Source organism: Micromys minutus (genome assembly GCF_963924665.1).
Source record: "Micromys minutus genome assembly, chromosome: 1".
NCBI lineage: Eukaryota > Metazoa > Chordata > Mammalia > Rodentia > Muridae > Micromys > Micromys minutus.
In genome coordinates, this window is record NC_137969.1 from 90,354,762 (window position 1) to 90,365,995 (window position 11,234).

The following is an 11,234-nucleotide window of genomic DNA, read 5'->3' on the forward strand; positions in this document are numbered from 1 at the left end:
AGCCACCTTTCCAGGCCCCAAGAATATTCTATTTTGTATCTTAAAAAGATGCTGAATTTTGAAACCCTTTTCTATCAGAACCCCATTTTTACTCTGTACTTCAAAGGAGCTAGCCAGTGACTCCACAATGCAGACAGCCACACCTGCTTCAGAAGAGCAGATGCATCTTCTGAGCACCTCAGAGGCTTAGCTACCTGGACCAGTCGAGATCCTTTTTCAGGATTACAAACCCAGACCAACGGAGACCTTCGGTATGACTCTCCAGATGGCCAAGCAAGTTCTTGGTAAAATCAAGGAAAGATGAGAAGGCCCACTTGTTGGGATTCTGTAACCCCCACCCCTCAGTTACCTGGCAATAGCCAGGTATGCTCTGTCTGCCCCAGTTACCTGACACTATAAAAGAGGCTACTTGCCCCCTCTTCTCTCTCTGGCTCTCTCTCTTGCCCCTCCTCTCTCCCTTCCTGCCCCCTCTCCTTCCATGTGCTCATGGCCAGCCTCTACTTCTCTACCTCTCTTCTCTCTCTCTGCCTCTACTACCTTAACTTCTCCATGACCCGAATAAACTCTATTCTGTACTATATCATGTGGCTGGTCCCTCAGGGGGAAGGGATTCTCAGCAGGGTTCCCCCAGAGGCATCTCCCTTGACCCCAAGCCTCGCTGCACCTCCTTGGGCCATATGCCCCCCACCCCCTTCATCCTTTTCCTAACACTGCTGGTCTGGGTCTGAAGCCTTCTGTGGTTTCTGAAGTGCAAGGCCACCTCCCTAGGAGATGTTCACAGCAGGGGAGGCATCCTGTCAATAGGCAGCGGAAGGGAGGGAAAACACAGTAGTCTTGTCTCAGATGGAACATTTATAGTACATATAGTCCTTGATGGGCCTGGAGTATGGGGTGGTCTGCCTGCTTTCTCACTTGTCAAAAAGCAGCGAGTGTTCTGCGTTCCCTGCATACACCTTTGCGGCTGCTCCTCAGCCCTGCAGCTGGGGTCCAACATCAACCCTAGGCTCCATAAACCACAGTCCCTGGCTCCAGGAGAAGCACCCATGCAGAACAGTGCTAGACCACACTCTAAGTGAAAACGTTGCCAGTTTTCATCTTTAAGGCTGGATTAAAGCCAAGATTCAAAAAGCAAAACAAAACAACAAAGAACAAAACACCCTATTCCTCTCTCCGAATAACTAAAAAAAAAAAAAAAAAAAAAAAGTTACTAAATCACAACTTTAAGCCTCGTTTAGAACAAGGTCCTGGTTGTAATCCAGTGATTACTTTGCTTTTTAAAGTAAACGTCAAATTTTTAAAAATACATTCCCCGATTCTTTGGGTGGCTGTGCCTTCCTGGTTTGACTCATGGTCCTTTGTCATCAAGCTTGTTAGACTGAACCACAAAGAATTCATTTTGGACTTTTAGGCGGTTACGGAAAGTCCAAGTGGGGGAGAGCAAGCAGCTTCCTGTCTTGCCTCTGCCTCCATCACCAGATGAGGTCTTAGTTTTTCAGAGAAGTGGGGACAGTGGAATACGGGAGGGTTGGGATAAACCCAATGACCGCCAAGCGCTCCCTCCCAGCCCTGGCTGCCATTCTAGAATAGTCATTCAAACATCTGTAACTACCTGCAGCTTTACGTCCTTGGCACTGTCTCAAGGAAACAGAGATGGGGAAAACAGCATTGAGCTCAGTTTACAACCTAGAAACAGGTTAAGCAAATGCAGGTGTCATAAATGGCTAGACCGGGGAGATGACTGTGGCAAGGATGAGCCCCAATCCTCACGGTACAGAAACAGCTCAGCTGTGACACACAGTAGTACAAAGGGCTGCTTCAGGGAAGATGGAGAGGTTTTGGAAAACTCCTATTACCTGAGAAAGCAACTTCCTCCTGACAGGTCCAGATGAAAAGCTGGCCAGCAGCAACTCTTAAGGTGGCACTGACTATGGCTTCGCATTCTGAGGTCAGCCTGGATTTGGATGTTAGTGGATTGGAGGCGCAAGTGAACAGGAGGTGTTAGGGAACCAGTGTGGGGCAGACGTGGCCAGCTTGCTTTCCATATTTATCTTGCCTAGTCCTTTTCCTACTTTACTCAAAAACTGAGTTTTGAGGGCTGGAGATGTGTCATGGTAGTTAAGAGCAGTTTGGTTCCTAGACCCACATCAGGCAGTGCAGGATCCCTTGACTCCAGCTCTGTGGGTATTTGATCTGGCCTCCATAGGCGATACACATAAATTTTTAGTTGAAAAAAAAAATGAGGGGCTTAAGAGGTTTATCAGCAGTTAAGAATACTTGCTCTTCCAGAGGCCCCAGGTTCGAATCCCAGCACCCACACAGCAGCTAAAAAAAATCTGTAGATCCCAGTTCTGGAGGATTCAGTTCCCTTTTCTGATCCGAGGGCACCTGACCCATGTGGTACCCAGATATACATGCAGGGAAAACTCAGACTACAAAACAATCTTAAGAACAATGAGTTTCTCTGTCAGGCCCACTTCAGATGAGCTGGTATGACATCTCCAACTTTCAGTCCTAACCCATAATCCTCGGCCTCCCAATTCTGTCCATATCTCTACTCAAAGTCCTGTTTCAGAGTATCTACTGTACCTGCCTGTTCCCTGAGTGTTCGATTTCCATTTATCATGTATTTATTTTTAAAATGCTGTCTCCCAGACAGAAACACAATTCTTGAAACTTTTTATCCGATTACCTGTACTACCCCGAAACGGGCTCACACTGAGGTGCCACCTTCTGCATTAGTTTTAGATGCCACACAGGTATAATTATCATTCATAACTTAGCTTAAGACTACAAAATGTAAATTACCAATAGGAGGTGGTTAAACGTTAACGATGATATCCCACAAATTTATGCTCAAAACCAAGCATTTTCACAGTTTAATGGCCACACAGTTGAGTAAACCTTTCTGCTCCTATGGTAGACTTTGATCATTTCGTCCCATCGTCCTATTGTATGCTACAAGTGTCCATTTTTTCTACCCACAGTGTGTAAGAGGGAGAAGACCACGTGCAAACAAAGCAGATATTAGAATTAGTTTATTTTTCTACTTAGCTTTTAATAAATGAGAGGAAACACAGTAGTCTTGTCTCATATGGAACATTTATAGTACATAACAATCCATAAAGCCTCATGGCGAGGTAGGAACAGCTGTGGAAATAACAGTCATAAAACACACAGAAATTAGGGAAAAGGCTGCCGCACTTTGGAGACGAGCTGTATCAACTGCGCCGTTGGCCCAGGGGACAGGCAGCAGAAGACAAGACCAACTCCAGAGTGTCTCAGAGAATCAGACACACTAACACCCCATTGTGCTGTTTCAAGACAGACCCATATCATGGTCATTTGTCTTTTTATATAACCACGTATTAATTCTACGTTACATTCTCCTCAGCATTTTTTTTTTTTTGCCTGACACCAAACCTTCATATTTTTGGTTTAAAAGTTTAGATTAATATACAAAAGGCTCTTGTGCCAGTGAAAATGACTGCTAAGTAAGTATTCCAGAGCTTGTTAGTAAAACAAGAGGATCATCATATACATACAGATATGTATATATCTATGCGGGGCTGTATCAAGAGTGATTACAGTCCCCTTCTCCAGACTGTGAAGCACTAGGGCAGTTTCGGTTACAAAGACAACAAAAAACCCTTCCACTTCCCCAAGACCTCTTAACACTGTTTACCACTTAACTGAAACACAGTACTAAAATAAATATTTTCTACTGTAGAACCACCCTCCCTATTTGTTTAGGACTACCTTAAGACAGCAGGCTAATGACTTTTTTTTTGTTCAAATGATATCTGCTTATAAAACAATAAAAACATTCAAAACCAGTTTACCTACCAAATACTTCAAATTAGGTTTTCTTTTCCCTCAAAACTTTCAGGAACTCAGAATAACAGATGCTGACAAGACACACAAACATACACGGCCTCCCGAGACTCCAAAGGAAACTTGAAGGAAACCCTTCCTGCTCAAATTGTACATCTTAGGATAAAGCTACCCAGCATTTTGTTTTGGGTATGAAAATACAGCAAAATGTCCGAGGATTGCTTTTGATGTTCTAACCTGTAAATCTATAATGTAGATAACCCCCAGAAAAGAATTACTCCTATTAAGTTAAAAGCTGACTGTGGGAAATCAAGCCCATTGTTCCAAGGCTACACGTGGCTTGGAAGGTCTTGTTTAAATGTCCTGTGGGAACATGCAGCCCTTCCTCACTCATCTCCAGATAAGGCAGGTCCACATTGATCTGCCTCAACTAAGATTGAACCAGGGAAGCCTCCCCTAGACCCGATGCAGTGAGGAAGCACATTTAAACAATGGGATAGTCCCAAGGAGGCCAAGGTAGCTCCCTCATTTTCTTTCAAGAAAAAAAAAAAAAAGCTATTTTGGAAAAGACACTCAAATCCCGCAACATTTAAATATAAAAACATCTTTTCTTCTTAAAGATAATGCTAATATAGCTTAAAAATGGGTTAGAAAGTGCATTGTAAAGAAATAAATAATTCTCTAAAACCTCAAGGTGAGTTGGTGCCCGTGGATTCTGCTGTGACAAACACCTTTGAAAAGAAAGCCTACAGTAGGTACCACTTTACATAGAAGCCACTTAACCCAGGCCACCACCACCTTAAAGCACTTCTGAAAACTGGATTGACACAGCCCTCCTCCCCATGACATAAACCTGGATGCCACAGGCTTTTCTGCTGACTTCCTGCACCACCGTGGACGCACTAAAACCTGCATGGTGCCACCTGAGACAGCTGGAGCCCCCCTCACACCAGTCCCAGAACTCTCCGTGTTTTTTAAAAAGGCAAACTTTTGCAAAAGTCAAGGTAACCACAGGCCAAGGGGTTAGATCACACATTAGTGAAGTATTATGTACGTTGGTGGTTGGCCCAGTGTAATAAATGTGAGCTTACAAACTATATCCCAAAAACTACATTTCTTATCAGAAAATCCAGCTGCTCTTAAGTAGGCCCATTGCCAGCAACAGGCTTATTACACCAGGGGAAAGACCGTCCCTCAAAGTAACTGCCAACACTTCCATTTTCAGATTATTAAGCAATGAAATTTCAAATCCCAAAAGTTAACTTTCCCAAAAGTAGTCAGCTATAAAAGTTATTGAAGTAGTCAGAATACTTTGTTCCTAGAAAAATAGAGCTATACACAACTGATATTAATAATCACTCTTTTGAAGACAAAAATCTACATTTCCTTCACAAAGCATTAACCTTTCTCTATCAAGGAAAATATAACCTAAAAATTGTCAACGGTCTGTGTTGGATTTGAAATCTGTGGCAATGGAGCAGCCATGAATAACTTCCTGGGTGCAAAGTTCGACATCCTGCGGAGGAAGCACAGAGCGAGGGAGCACACCAAGGCATGGAGGCTAAAGGCCTAAGCCTTCCTCTTACTGGTTCTGCTTTCTTAAGTTAATATCCAAATTACATGAGCCATCTGATAGCATTTTCAATCACTGGCTCTTGGCTAAGCACACACTGTGCCGGCTGCACATGAAGAAAGGTATTCAATCCATCTGACGGGTCGCTAAGGAAGTTTTTTTTAAGACACAATTTAAGATTACTAGTTTGCAGTTAAGGAGTCTGCATTCTCAAAAATCTAGTGTCCCTCCTTCCCTGCTCATTCCCTATATGCTCCCCAATGTGTAAACTAAACCTCAGCTTGTGAATTATCTCACGCTTTACTAGACTACTACTCAGCAGTAGAGAGCAGTGTGGTAACTGATCTTATTTCCTGCTAACAGTCTTGACTCACTCTGGAAATATGCTGCCCTTATGTTATGTTTATGATCTCAAAGGGCAAGTAACTATCCCTCAAACATCAAAGGAAACAAACTTGATGATTTTAAAGGCCTGGCAATTACAATCCTAACAGATAAAGATATAACAATGGGGGGAAAGAAAAGCAGAGAAATTCCAGTAACAATTTTATTTATCCCCCTAATTTTTTATCATGGGAAAACCAGGAATCAAATGTCATTATGTCATATAAGGTTTATACTTACTTTAAACAAAAAATGTAACATAGTGTTAAAACGCTCCCAGCATAGCTGCACTATGCACTAATAATCTACTACGCAGCTCCATTATGTTCTTACAAAAATAGAATTAAACTGTGCGACCAGACAAGGACTTCAATTACACTACTTGGCAAACTTAGTATTTCAATGGAGTCTATTTTCTCTTGCAGTTTAAAAGCAAAAGTCAAATATCACAACTTTTTCAAGACTCACAAAGATGATTCGGGCTGTTTGTTTGGCACGTTTTTAATCTCTATCACCACAGCGGGGAGACTGCCCTCGGCGGCTTTAGTCCTCCTGGGTTTCTTCTCTAGATTTTCACTGAGTTCTAAACAAGAAATGCTAACTGTTGAAGCCTTCTCCACATCCTTTCCAGAATGGACTTGTGGCCGTGTCCCACAGCACTGCTTCAAAGCACACTGAGTTCTGCAGGCAAGTTCACACGGAACTACACTCGATTTAGAGCCTACGCTAGCGAATTCCGGCTGGATGGTAGTAGCGTGGATTCCATGATTGTGAAAAACATCTTTAATGGTCTTGGCCACCTGCATGTATGACGCTGGGTCTTCACACTTTATGTGAGCGGTGGCGATGATCCTGCTTCCGGCGAGCTGCCAGACGTGCAACTCATGGACTTCCTCGACTCCTTCCACATCTCGTAGCTCTTTTACCAAATGCTTGATATCAATTTGCTTAGGAACAGTTTGTAGAAGAATGAGAGCAGATTCCTTAAGCAACGGGTAAGTTGTGTAAAGAAGTATACAAACCATTATAATACAAAGGGTTGGATCTAGGTAGAGCACCCAGCACGGACCAGCCTCCCGCACCGGGGCCTGGGTGCTGTTAATTAGCTCTACAGATGATCTGCAGGGATCAGGAAAACACGGGTTTATACAAAAGTCGTCTTCAGTACAACCCTTCCAGGAAAAGTAAAAGACCAAGGCATTCACTACCACGATCACGGAGCCCAAGGCATCCCCAAGGACGTGCAGAAACACTCCTCGCATGTTCAGCTGCCCAGCCCTGTTGTCTTCTGACTCCAGACCGTCCGACTCCTGGACAAGGTTCCCGTTTACCACTGGATCATCACTTCTCCGTTTTTCTGGCGCTACAACAAAACAATGCACTCTTAATTAAAGTGTCCATAGAAACATCTTGTCTAGCAGGGAGTAAGTTTCAACTTGTTTCATAAAACACAATGAAAGTGTGCTGAGAGCAATTCACACGGAGCTGGCACTGGGTACTGCCAGTACACAGCAGCAAAGACTCAACTGTGTCACCATTCCTTCTTGCTCCTTCCCACCCTCTCACCTGCCCCTCATGATTCGGTTGGCCTGTGAACTCCTTCACTTCTCAGCAACATACAAGAAAAACAAACTGTAAGGCAGTCAGTTAAGCAGAGCTGAGGTAAGTCCTCTAACCGCTGATCTGATGTGAGGTTCTCTGTAGTCCACATGAACATAAATAAACTATAGTGTGGTAGAGTGGTTTACAAACTGAAAAATCAACAACCCAGGGCTAGTGCTGGGCAGTTTGTGCCTTTGATCCCAGCACTGGGGAGACAGATGCACGAGGAGTTTGTGAGTTTGAGGCCAGCCTGTTCTACAGAGTGAGTTCCAAGACGAACAAGGCTGCAGAGAGGTCCTGTCTCCGGGAACCAAAAAGCAAACCAACAAGCAAAACACAACCTGAAGCTATCAACAAAGCTGAAGTCAATAATCACTAAGTAACCTAAAATTCCCAGTGAGACAGAACACCTGAGTAGTTAATTTCCGCCTTCCCTATGCACCACCTGAACTTCCTAACACGTTAAGTATGCACTAGAGAAGTTAAGAAGCCTCTGTATGTAACTTAAGACACAAATGGCAATAAAAACTGGAAGGAACACACAACGTTAACGCGAGCTTGGGTGGTACTGCCTGGTTCTTTCTCATTTCTTCTCAACATTTACCTTCCAAATTACCATCAAGCACACGTGGTGCTCGAGATGAAAAACGTTCACTAAAACCACGAGGGTAATGCATCACCATGGGGTCTAGCACCATTAGATCAAACCCGAAGAGGTAAGGATGCAACATGCCCTGGCAGGTCCCTAAGCTGTGATTTTTCCGGATTAGGTGGTCGGTTCAGGGAAACACACACTCCCGTTCACAAAGGCCGCCTTTAACCAGGGCCCACACACCCACCCAACACATCATTATCAAACTTGTTCGGTGGGTACGAAACCACCGCGCACCCGGGCGCGGGGCGTGGCACCCACGGCGGTCGCCAGGGGGCGCCCGTCCCGACCCGATCCCTCCGGCACTCACCTGCCTGGTCCGCTTTCAGCCCGTTGGAATTGCTGGTGTTGGCCACCAGCGTGTTGGTCTCCTCCTGGTCCGGCGCCCCACCCGGCGGCGCGCCCGCCTCGACCCCCGCGCGGCCCGCCTTGCGCGCGCCCTTGGCGAGGTGGCTGTGGCCGTGCGAGTGGCCGTGGCCGGTGCCCTGGCCCTCGCCGCTGTGGTGGTGGAACAGGCAGAGCCCCAGCACGTTGACCAGCAGCCCCGCCACACCGACGCTCAGCACCACGAGCGGCTGCTGCATCTCATGCGGCTCGATGAAGCGCTCGACGGCTTCCAGGAGGATGGCGAAGCACAGCCCCGTGAGGAAGATGGCGTTCACCAGCGCGCCCATCACCTCAGCGCGGATCCAGCCGAACGTGTTCTTCTGCGTGGCGTGAGTCCTCCGGGCGAAGCGCTCGGCTACCAGCGCCACCACGAGCGCCAGCACGTCCGACAGCATGTGGAAGGAGTCCGACAGCATGGCGAGCGACGCGGTCACCCGGCTCACCACCACCTCCAGCACCATGAACATGAAGGTCAGCAGCAGCATGCACAGCAGCCGGCCGCGGTTGCGGCCCCAGCAGCCCATGGCGGCGGCCTGAGGTTCGGCGCTGACGCGGGAGCGGCGCTGTGAGGAATCCGCGGGCCGCGCAGCTATTCAGGCGCCGGCGCTCGGCTGGACTGGCGAGGCGGAGGGCGCGGCGAACCACTGAGTGCCGAGGGGCTGCCGAGCATCGGACCGAGGCGCTCAGGAGACGGCGTCCGCGGCGACTGCGCTCGGCCCGGCAGCGGCCGCCGTCTTCTCCCCCCTCCCCGCCTTTGCAGACGGTTTACAAAAAAACTTTGCTTTGCACTCGGAACCCCCGTTTTCACACGGACCCGAGCGTGACAAGGCCCCGGTGCCACGCCCCCCGGCCCGGCTCGCCTCCCCATTGGCCGGGACTGCCTCACGACAGCCCTGGCGTCCCGCCCCTTCTCAGCCTCTATTGGCTAGCGCGGCGGAGAGGCGGGAGGGGGCGGGGCGCGGCCTCAGGAGCTGGGGGCGGGGCCTGTGCACTAGAGAGCCGGGCGTGGGCCGGGGGCCGCGGCCGGGTGCAGCGACGGGCGGTGCGGGGGAGGGTGGGCGCGGGCCGCGTGCAGCGGTGGGCAGGCGGCAGGGCGGTGGCGCCGAGTCCTGGGGCGCAGTGAGCAGTTCCCGCTTCCCGTGGCGCGGGTTCCGGGCCTTGGTTCCCCAGCGCCGGCTCAGCCGCCCCAGACTTTGATCCTACGAGCTGGGTGCACGTGGGGGCGGCTGGGTGACAGGTCGGCGCCCGGGAGGGGCGGGGAGTTCGGGCTGTGCGGACGGCGGCAGCGGCGGGGGCGCGGCCGAGCGGGAAGCTGAGTTAGGGACTGGCTTGTTAGAAGCACAACCCCAGCCTCAGGACCACTTTCCATCAAGCGGGTCACCCGCAGGGCCACCTCCCCGGGGCAACCGTGTGAAGTCAGCCTGTCGCTGACACTCTTAAGGTGTGGGGTGCTGACTTGGGCTGGAGCCTGCTGCGTGACTCGGACAAGTCACCCAATCTCGCTACACCTGTTTCTTCATCAATAGAGGGAAGGGTTGGGCAAGTGGAACTCTTCTGCTTCCTTCTAGCTAAAATTCCAAGGCTCTGTGATTTCACACTATTTATAGGTTGCAAACCTCCGAATCCTTGTGTGGGCTGTTTGGAGGGGGAGGGGCGGCCAGAATACAAAAGAAGGTTGTGGGGAGGCACTAGGAACCAAACACCCTTGCTGAGTTGGTCCTCTAAGTGAGAACCTGGATATGTGCACAACTATGGGTAACCACCAAACCTGACAAAGGACCCCCTAGTTACCAGCTGTGCACGGCCCACTGTGTTCTTTTGCATGAAGAAATTTCTTTTTCCTTTTATTTTTTTTGAGAAGAGTTTCTGTGAGTAACCCTGGATGTGCTGGAACTCGCTCTGTAGACCAGGATGGCCTCGAACTCAGAGATACAGCTGCCTCTGTTTTCTGAGTGTCGGGATTAAAGGTGTTGGCCACCACCGCTCAGCAGAAATTCTTATTCCAGGATTGCTTCTCACTTTGCAAACCACATTCTCATCCTAGCACCCAGACTGGAAAGCAGGGTGGGTCCTCACATTCTGTTTTGCTGAACAAGAAAGCGTGGACAAAGGTTTGCAAAATTAGGAGGGACTAAATAGCAGAAGCTGGTGATTGACTGGATATTGGGAGGCAAGAGAGCTAAAGGGGAGATTGACAGTTACGTTTCGAGACTGGTAAGAGGAGTAACTGCCTTAAACGGCGTTTTATTGGATAATGGGAAAACAGTGGATGCCACTTTGAGATGCTGAATTTGAAGTAACACACAGGACAGGGGTGCTTAGACTGGACTCTGGGACTCCAGTAATCACCCCATACATACACAGAAGTCGGAAACATATTCAAACTTTCTTTCAGCCTGTCTATATAAAAGCCTAAATATAGAAGGCACTTAAGGTATCCTTAAGTCACGGGGCAGCTGGGGACCATTTAGCCTCCTATTGTGGCTCTTTACTGAGACAGATTCCTTTAAAACAATGGTTCTCAACCTTCCTAATGCTTCATCCATCCCTACTTCATAACTAATTTTGCTACTGTTACGAATCCTAATGTAATTTCCAATAGTCTTAAGCGACCCCCACTTCCCCAAGAAAGGGTTATTTGACTCCCAAAGTGGTCATGACCCACAGGTTGAGAACTACTGCTTTAAGAGAAGTTGATATGCAAAGCAGAAACAACAGATAAGGTCCCTAGCCCTCACAGGGGCTAAACAGACCAGCCTGGAAGATGTTTCGCCATAAAAGTCATCTCAGCTTCTAATGGCAGCC

At 48.1% G+C, this 11,234-nt stretch overlaps 1 protein-coding gene across 1 annotated transcript; it reads right to left on the reverse strand.

Annotated features, from left to right (window-relative positions):
* Positions 1 to 3,064: 3,064 nt before the first annotated feature.
* SLC30A1 (solute carrier family 30 member 1) lies at positions 3,065 to 9,161 on the reverse strand. Its single transcript, XM_080939302.1, has 2 exons — positions 8,353 to 9,161; positions 3,065 to 7,151 (listed from the first exon to the last, which is right to left on the reverse strand). The coding sequence occupies exons 1-2, from the start codon at positions 8,951 to 8,953 to the stop codon at positions 6,253 to 6,255; spliced, it is 1,500 nt and encodes a 499-aa protein (XP_080795428.1). The 5' UTR covers positions 8,954 to 9,161; the 3' UTR covers positions 3,065 to 6,252.
* Between the last annotated feature and the right edge of the window lie 2,073 nt (positions 9,162 to 11,234).

Excerpts from the sequence above, each read along its gene's own strand:
- SLC30A1 (XM_080939302.1), bottom strand. The coding sequence starts at position 8,953 with ATGGGCTGCTGGGGCCGCAACCGCGGCCGGCTGCTGTGCATGCTGCTG. Across the intron at positions 7,152-8,352 it reads GCTGAAAGCGGACCAGGCAG|CGCCAGAAAAACGGAGAAGT; the intron begins GTGAGTGCCGGA and ends GTTTTGTTGTAG.